At 39.5% G+C, this 9,809-nt stretch overlaps 1 protein-coding gene across 2 annotated transcripts; it reads right to left on the bottom strand.

Annotated features, from left to right (window-relative positions):
- Positions 1–2,548: 2,548 nt before the first annotated feature.
- On the bottom strand, positions 2,549–8,181 carry LOC121506019 (ras-related protein Rab-9A-like). Of its 2 annotated transcripts, none has more exons than XM_041781498.1 (2): positions 8,068–8,181; positions 2,549–4,151 (listed from the first exon to the last, which is right to left on the bottom strand). In XM_041781498.1, the coding sequence occupies exon 2, from the start codon at positions 4,095–4,097 to the stop codon at positions 3,492–3,494; it is 606 nt and encodes a 201-aa protein (XP_041637432.1). In that variant the 5' UTR covers positions 4,098–4,151; positions 8,068–8,181; the 3' UTR covers positions 2,549–3,491. The 2 variants fall into 2 exon arrangements, with proteins under 2 accessions (XP_041637432.1, XP_041637431.1); XM_041781497.1 differs by having other exon boundaries at positions 2,549–4,177; positions 8,068–8,165.
- Between the last annotated feature and the right edge of the window lie 1,628 nt (positions 8,182–9,809).

Genomic DNA, 9,809 nt, shown 5'->3' with positions numbered 1-9,809 from the left:
TAGACTGGTGACCAGTCCAGGGTGTCTCTCATCTCTCCCAATGACAGCTGGGTCAGCTCCAGCCCCTCAGGACCCCAAACAGGATGTGCATGTAGATAGATGGGTGGAAGTTAAAAAACCATCAAATGTTTGCTATATATACCTCAGATTTGAACTTTGAATAGATTTTTTATATTTTCTGAGTAAAAGGATAAACTAACCAAGAGGTTCACAAATGTTTAACTGCTACTATAACTCATACATCCAAAACCCTGTTTCCTTACCAGCATTTGATGGTTGTTATCCTTAAATTACTTCATCAGGTGATGCTGATTGGCTTCAACTGACTCTTCCTCCTCTGTGAAAACAAACATTTAATAGACAAAAATGTACAAAAGCATACACATTAATGCTTTAACACTACAGTGAAATAATCACTTTTCTTTGTGTGCTTCTATGAAAACTTGACATCAAATGTCAGTATTGGATCTTAAAATACTCACAGTTGTAGACTGGATTTCTCCCATGTAGCACCCACACAGGTGATTCCACTCCACCAGCTCTGAACTGTGTGGGCAGCCTCTGTTTGATTGACAAATCCCTCATCTGCCAGCTAGTTTCGCTTCTTTAATGCTTACACTCATTTTTGCTTGGCATTAGATTTGTTGAACTTGAGGTCACGTTATTACCAAAGAGGCTGACCCACTTCCACCTGAGTATCTTTGATTGGATCAGGGGTCTGTCAGAGTCTTTGAGCTTCATGAAACACAGAGATGGGCGTTATCGCTCCGACTTTTGATGTGAGGGCGCCCTCTTGTGTATAAAAAGCTACAAAGGAGAAATAAGGACATGCACATCCCTTTGAGGGGGAAGGATTCAGAAATGAAGAAGCATAAAGAAACATGAAGACGTATATGTGTCGCCATCTTATTGGCATTTTTTAAGGAGCGTGTTAGCTTGAAACGTCACTTGTCGCTAAGGAAATACATCCCTTAAGATGGAGCTTCCTAGAGTGTGGATCTTTATGTTTCTTTGTGACAAAAATAGCACAAATCTGACAAAAAAAAAAAAAAACAGGCAGATGTGACTCCAGTGTCATTGTTGGCAGCTGTTTTATTTCCAGTAGGAGTCATTTTAAGGCCGATAGAGATCTTTCAAGCTCAGAAGTGTTTAAATTTGACACTAGCCTCAGGTTAACAACAGTATTTAGGGAGTTATACTTCATATAAATACTTAAATACAGGAAATTAAAAACTCCAACAAGTTCAACAGCTGTGTATTACATAAAAACAAGTAGCTCCTCCTGATTTCTCAATTAAATGATTAATTTATTTATGGCATCTATGGCAGTGGTTCTCAACTGGTCTACCGTCAGGACTTACATCCACCTCCTTAAGGAAAAATACAAAAGAAGTGTTTGTCTTGTTTGTTGATTCAGACAAAATGCTAAATGTTTTCTTCAAAATGAGGCTTTAGAAATGTATTTTTTCATGTTGCATTTAGGACATCAAAGTAGGTCTGAACAAAATTCGAAGAAAGTGGTGTAAAGCCCCGAGCTGCACACATTAAAGTTTATGAAGAGACAAAAAGATCATCATTACAGAAGCCCTGAGCGAATATGTATGCATACATTTTATTATACTCTGATGTCCTGAGATAACTAGCAAATTTTGGTTGGTTTCCTTGAGATCTTAAGATCTTAAGAAATCCAGCTTTGTGTTCCCAAGATCACAATGTAAATAGGTCAAGATCGAGGGAAAAAATGATCATAATCACAGCAAAACGGATGAGCATTTTGAAAGGGGTGCATATTTGTAAAAGCAGTTCTTTTTAATCTAATATCTCCTGTCAATTTATTACTAAACAGTAGCCAAACATATAAATTGTGCAGTATTAATTAGAGTCAATGGTATCATAAAAAAATAAAGCCTGGTTTTATTCTCTTGAAAATACATTGTGTCTGTAATGTACATATAATCCAAGAAAAGTCATTATTTTTATGACTGAATGCATATATTTAAATAAAGAAAATTTAGTAGAATAAAATTCAATATTGTGGCAATAAAATTGACAGATGTGTGTCCACTTAGGGCTTCTTGTATGATAGACTTTTTGCCATAATTCAATGAGAGCTGTTTTCATCCCACTGAAACCAGCACCATACCCACTTTTGGGTCCTGACCCACCAGTTGAGAATCACCAATCTATGGTTTTAACTCATTTGTCCAATTTCTATTTTTCATATCTCTACTTTGGCACTGGTACTGATATAACTTATGCCATCTAAGACCATTTAAATTACTTCTAAACTGATCTAATCTTGTGATTATCTATATATAAACTGCATCAAATCAATTTCACTTAGAAATTTTGTAAAGGTCACATATTTCACCCCTTTAAGACTAGTTTATATTGGTCTCAGAGGTCCCCAAAACATTCCTGTGAAGTCTGTTGCTGAAAAAACATTCCAGTATTGGATTTTTGCATGACTAAAACCCCTCTTCTTCAGCTGTTTCTGTGTCTGTAGCTTTAAATGTTAATGAGCTGTCTGACTCCGCCCCTCTCCGGAAATAGATGTGGCTTAATGAATGTGGCTCAGCTGGCAGCTGAGAGGAGGATCAGGAGAGGAGGGTGGAACTTTCTTCCAAGCAGGGCAGGCCAACTGAACCTGGGGGCGGAGCTAACTCCCCACATGGCACCATGAGGGGTAAATCTGAGATCTTGTTTCAGCACATCTTTTCTGAAAGGCGGAGAAAGAGAGAGAGGGAGGGAATGGAATTTTCTGATTCTTGGGGGGATTTTTGGACAGGCCAGCGGCACACATTTCTGCTAGAAAAGCCTAAAAAAGTGTATTTTGCATAATATGTGACCTTTAAGTTATTAGACCTAAAAATAAGTCACAGAAGTGACTCAGAGAAAGATGATTAGCATGTTGTTTCATGCAATTGTAAAGGCAAAGCCTCCAAATCAGCTTATTTCATATTCTCTGATGCTGATGTGTTCATGTAAACACAGTGTAGGTCACAGGACTTTCGGTGGAAAATCGCTACATTTCAGTTGTTCCATATCTGCCTCCAGAGTATAAAATAATCTCAGCACTTCTCTTTTTGTGAGCTGAAACTAGAAGCTACAGCTGCATCTGTGATGTCAGATCTTTGGCAGTTTTGAGTACATGGTATTTCAGGAAGGTCTCAGCTGACCACAAAATGAGCAAATAAACCAGTAGAGTCTTAAACCACGATATTTGAGACAAACAGTCCATTTCTGCCTCATATAAGTTAATGTATTCCTAATCCCAGGCTGGATAAGAGCCAAAGAAAGGAGAGTTTTGGCCCCTTGAGTGGAATATCAGCATTAAGTATTTTCAGTTTTGGTCTAAAGTTTGAGCTTATTCCTTCATTCAACTCTGATCGTAGTTAAAGTTTATCAAAGGGCATCACACACCACTTCCTTTTTTTTGCAGACAGTATGTTTAAACATCACATGAGCACCCACTAGGAGTCACATTCAGCTCAGCAGCAGGTGGGGTCAGGCGGGCTTTTCCTCTGCAGGTCCACTGTGTCAGTGTGGATCAGGTGATCAGCTCTGTCATCCAGCGCCAAGATGCGGCGCACTGCCTCCTCGAAGGCAGAAGCTACATTTGTAGCATCCTTAGCGCTTGTCTCAAAGTAAGGATGTCCGCCGTTCTCACGGCACCATTTCCGTGCATCCTCCCCTGACACCTGCCGCTCAGGTACGTCCAGTTTGTTGCCGAGCACCACAAAGGGGAAGCTGTCCGGGTCCTTTACGTCGGCGTAGTACGTGAACTCCTTCTTCCAGTTGGACAGGTTGTGGAAGCTCTGCCCGTCGTCCACGCTAAAGGTCAGCAGGCAGCAGTCGGAGCCTCGGTAGAATGGCGTGCGCAGGCTGCGGAAGCGCTCCTGGCCTGCCGTGTCCCAGATCTGCAGCGTTACATGGTGGCCGTCGACCTCCAGCTCCTTGTTGAGGAACTCCACGCCGATTGTGTGGAAGAGGTGGGAGTCGAACTTGTTGGTGACGTAGCGGTTCATGAGTGATGACTTGCCGACACCGCCGTCTCCCAGGAGGATCACCTTGAGAAGTGCTGATTTGGTCGTCATGGCTGCAGTGGGGTGGGTCAGGATGGTTATGGTCTTGCTGGTCTGCACAGGGGCCTTGAAGATAACAACAATACAGACACCTATAAAGACCAAAACAGGAGTCAGTGAGGATCAATACTGGCCCCTTCATAGCATGTACGTACAGTAGGGTGTCATCTGCATAAAGAATAAATCTAACATTGTGGTTCCAAATAATGTGACCCAGAGCAAGCATGTATATGAAAAATAATGTGGCTTTCTACCTTTAACCTTGTATAAGATCAAAATTGCTTCACTATGAACCTTTCACTTGATCACACACTTCCTGTGGTCAGCCATGTGCCCATGTTTTCTCACCCCTAGACAGAGACGAGGCCTGATTAAAGTCACTCGCCTCACTAATCCTATTAAAAAACAGCCCGCTCGTTACCCTTTGTAGCTAATGAACTTCCTACACAGTGCATGAAATGATCCATGCAGAGCATCACATGCATGATGATCACAGGGCCGAGTGATGAAACAGAAACAAGATTCCTCCCTGTTATATCAGCAGACACAGCACTTTACCACCAACCTGCAGGAGAGCGAGAAAGAGAAAATGTGTCGATTTTACACTCTCCTCAAGCGGCCAGAGAGTTCACCCACTCAGTCAAAGAAAAGGGAGGATTTACGCGCTAATTTAATCTCATACCACACATTCACATGCTTAGCATACCAGTTAAGGCGAAATCATCCCACCCACATAGTAGAACTAATCTCACAAGGTGAAGAAATCTTACAGAGCTGGTCTAAATGGAAGACATGGAGATGTGTTACATGATCAACATCACACCATTTATCAGAGTTAAACTGACTGATTATTGATATTAATGCTGGGTTTTCATGGGGATTGAATGACAAAAATAATAGTTCTTGAGATCAGAAATACTTGAAACAATCAGGTTGCAGATACTACAACAAAAATTGATCTCTTGGGTGTAAATGTGGCTGTTATTGCACAGTATAGGCAGCACTAGTGGATTTAAATTTGGAATACTTTCAATGAATGCCAGTCAACTCAATAAAAGCGCATACATTCAACAGAATACCCCCACATACTCTTTTTTCAACTGACAAACAATAACAAACGATAACTAAAGATGATTCAATAGATTCCTTATCATGGTCAAATTCAAGAAAGAAACTTTTATTGAACTGCAAAATGTGACTTGTGTGCTCCAGCGTCTTCCTTTGGATTTGCCTGATTTTATGATCTTTTCAGCATCCCGAGTCCTGTAGGGAGACAAACAACTTCTACCTGTTGAAGGAGGTTCAGCCATAGATGGAAAAAAAGGACAGTTTTTCCATGATTTAGCACATTACACTCTGATCGTGTGGAGGTCCATCTCACCAACCTCTCATCATGACAGTAGATCAGTCTCTTTAAGAGATCTGGATCATTTAGCTCAGCTCAGTAGAGCTGGTTGTTTGGTTTTCAAATGGCTTTTCCTTTGGTACCAGTTGTGCTTTTAAATGTGGATTAAATAACGACAAAGGATTGAGGTAGCAAATAGTAACTGGCTACAGTGGCTAAAGAGCCATTTCGTAGAACAGGATTGTTTGTGAACCGCACATCAACACTCAGTCATTTACACCAAAGTTCATTCAGCTGATAGAACAACACAGTTTCATGTTAAAGAGCATGTTTGTAATATAATAAGGGGCTCAGCTAGCATCTTAGCTCTGCACTAAACTCTGCAAGACTTTTGTCTCCCTCTAATTCACTAGATGATGCTAGACGCTAGGAAGTCTGCAGGACATCAGGCCAGGTAAATAAGTTAAACTGTGTGGAACTTTTCTGATGATAATTACAGTGTAGAGCAGGGCTATTCAATTACAAATTCAACTGGGCCAAGTTTTAAAATTAAGAAATGTAGCTGAGCCAGACATGTTTGGCGACCAGTAAACAGCTGGTAATGTCAAATTTCAAAGCAATACAGATCAATTTGATGAAAACATGCACTTTTTATTCATATTCTCCCTTTTAAATTTGGCAACATGGCAAAAGCACATCATAAAGTGCATAAAAACACAACAACAGAGCTGTATTTGAACATAACCTGAGGTGATAGAAATGTTTTTTTTTTCACCTGAATAAAATAAAATAAAAAAGTTTAAATATTAAATGAAATTCTGCAAATAAATATTTTGGTTACATCTTACACCCAGGCATATCTTCAAGTACATAAAAACTAAATTTGCACAGTTGTAGCTACAGCTAAGAAGGACATGTTTTTACTTGGTATCTTGGGACGATTTCTGTCAGCATCGCTAGCTGCGCTTCAAAACAACGTAGTGCATTGTAGGTAGACTGTTGCTAGGATATGCGGAGTGTTGCATTTATGGTCTGAAATACTGCATCTCTGCATCTTTGGCATGACCACAGGCTGGGCCACTTGGGTGTTGGTTCTGGGCCACATGTGGCCCCCGGCCGCCGTAGAGGTTCATTTAGAGCTGTAAAGTACTAACTTTCCTCCATTCCCATTCATTCCTAAAGGCTGTCCCCCACTTCCTGACCCCCAATGGGTTCGGGATCATGTGATTGCAAACAACCTATTACTTTTATTAACAAGCAGAGGACTTTTGCCTCAACAGTAGCTGAAGAAAAGATGTCAAAATGAAATGTGTTGCTTATATTTATTCAGAAAACCACCAAGTGAGACCTGGGCAGAAAAAGGAGGTAAAGATAAAACATAAATCTAATCCTACTAATGTAATTCAAAACAGTACTTGAAGCACAATGTTGTCTACCACGACTGTTACTATGCATGCATTCTTCTTTGAATTAGGACTAAAATGGGCCAAATCTGCTGCTTGTTAGCACAACTTGAGTTGAAGCAACATAAATGAAGGCAATATTCAACTAAGGGCCTTTTAACTGCACTGTCATGTAAACTTGCAGTACTGGAGGACCAAAATTGGTTAAATTATGTCTTTGTCCTGAGACTGACCTCATAGCTTCTCCTACCCTCCCATTCCTTCATTTTAATAAAGAATCTGTGCAATAAAGCAGCAATGAATGACCCCCCACACACACAGTCACACAGTCAGGAGTCACGTGCTTCATTCAGCAGAAATCTAGTGCTGGAAAAAGAAGCCTGCTAGTTGGGTTTGGCCAAATGAAATTATGGATATTTTCTACAAAACAACCAAACACATGATTTTTATCCACCAATTAGATATTTCATGTCATATTTGAGAGCAAGTGAATCAAATTCAGGAATGTGATATCAATTTAGCCAATTACAGACATAAAGTAGAGTCATTTCTATCCCTCAGCTAGACTTATGACAGTAACAGCAGGTTTACAGAAGTTTAAAGGTCTCATTAAAGTCAAAAGGGGAAGTTTACAATTCACGGTTTACTTCGTCAGCTGTTAGTTTGAAGGACTACGGAAAGCGATAAACATCAAAGTACAATAACTCCACAATAACACCGAATGTGTGCTTTCATATTTCGCTTTACGTTTTGCCTTTTATTCGTCTTTTATGGCACTTAAGCGTCCTTTTCCACTTTAATTCAACTGTTTAGATGTATCGAGGCTTGTCTGACATGATGCCAAAAACTCAACATGAAAGAAATTACATATCAACAGCTGAGTGCGTATTACTCGTCAAATCTAATTCAAGTTAGCTAACTAGCATAAATCATCAATTAAAGAATTGAATCTCTTTAATCAGCATAACTTTTTCAGCTTGGTTGCATATGAAGTTCTGCTGTCTCGTGTTTGACGGCTGTCAATATTTGAAGTTCAAATGTGCAAATTGGCAAAGAAATCAATGGCTCGTCCGATAATGGAAGCTTTGCCGTTAACTGCAATGTTAGCTGTCCGATAATGGGCACGCGCTAACAGTTACACTCTATCGCAACTTTGACGAGCGATAAATAAAAGGCACAAAGTGAAGATATAAGTGGCTTAAGTTACGTTTTTCTGTCGCCTTGGAAACTTTACCTGTTCGTGTGGTGGTCAAAGCCCAGCTCCTGTGGTTAAATTCCCCTTGTTCATCCCGGCAGGGAGCAGCTGTCAGCCGGTGACATGGCGCTCCGGGTCCCCGCTGCTCTCTGGCCCTCAAAGCCGCTGATGACGCTCACATGATCGGCGAGTGTCCCGCCTCCGCTCATCATGCGCTCTCCTGGATGCATCCATGGAGCCAACTATTTCACTCTCCATTTATATCTACTTCTTTGTGTGTCCTCTTTGATACATAAAGAAACTTTCCAAAATTACATGAATACATGGTAAATATGTACGAAGCTAAGGAGACCAACGTGTTGAAGCAACACGGTGTGACGGTTTAAAAGGCGACCGTGTTACATCTTAGACTTATGTGTGGTTGCCATTGATGAAGAAGTGTCCTTACGAATACCAAACTATTTTTACTATAATGTCAAAATGTGTTATTCATTGGAAATGTCTTCAATTAAAGTATTCGAAAGGATGCATTAGCTATGACGCCTTTCGTTTTCAGCACCTAATTGTAATTTCGACAACCGAAGACATCCGGCTCAAAGTCGACCGTTAGCATGGTAACTCATTAAACCGTCACACTGGTTCATACTTTAACATTTTGGGTAAAAACTTACAAAGTTTGACTAATTTAAACAAGGGGTCACAAAATATTAAGACTAATGGAAGTCAAACCTACATTACAGTTACGTAGATTGAGCTGATCGCTCGATGTAACAGGTTATAAACCAGTTGCATCCTGGGAACTACAGCTTACAATACCAAGACTATATTTGAGCAACAGTATTTTATTCATGGGCTAACTAATCATGTATAAACTATTTTGGTAATAAATTGGACTTACTTGTAAGTTTTTGAGGAAAAATGATAAAAAAATTAACCAATTGTATGGAAGCCCCAAAAGGGACATGTAATCTGACATTTTATTTTACTCAGTTTTCCTACTATGTCTGCTAAATTCTCATTGTTTTCCTGAAACCTTGACGGATTTCAAGTCCTTATCCTGGAATAATAAAGGGGTCTGAATTAGAAATGTTTAAGAGCAAATAAACAAAACTCACTGATTGTATGGAAGGCCCAAAATGGACACACAATCTGACATTTTATTTTATTCCGTTTTCCTACTATGTCTACCAAATTCTTGTTGTTTTCCTGAGATCTTGGCTGATTTAAGCCCTTATCCTGGATGTATAAATTGTTCTAAATCTTTTTTATCTTCTTTTTTTTCCTGTCTTTTTCAGACATACTATAAATATACACTGATTGTATGGAAGCCCCAAAAAGACAGGTAATCCACCCTTATTTTTTACTCTGTTGTCCTACTCTATCTTGTACATTTTTTGGTTTTGTGAGATTTTGACCAATTTATGTCCATATCCCATGATATTGGTCTAATTTTGCAGTTTTGTTTGTTTGTTTTTTTTTTTGTTTGTTTGTTGGGGGGGGCAAACAAACAAAACTCACTGATTGTATGGAAGCCCTGAAAGGACATGCAATCAGACTTTTTTGGCTCTGTTTGCCTACTTTATCTAGTAAATTTAGTTTACTTTTTTGTGACCTCTTGACTTATTTATGGCCCCCTCCAATGATAATAGATTGGTCCAAAATGTATTTTTAAGGACAAATCATAAAAATGCACGAATTGTATGGAAGCCTCAAAAGGAATCCGACATTTTATTTTACTCTGTTCTCCTAATATATCTAGTAAATTTTTGTTTTAGCAAAAT

This window comes from Cheilinus undulatus, linkage group 24, assembly GCF_018320785.1.
Source record: "Cheilinus undulatus linkage group 24, ASM1832078v1, whole genome shotgun sequence".
Taxonomy (NCBI): domain Eukaryota; kingdom Metazoa; phylum Chordata; class Actinopteri; order Labriformes; family Labridae; genus Cheilinus; species Cheilinus undulatus.
The sequence above is the reverse complement of the archived record's forward strand: the minus strand, read 5'-3'. Positions and strand labels throughout refer to the sequence as shown.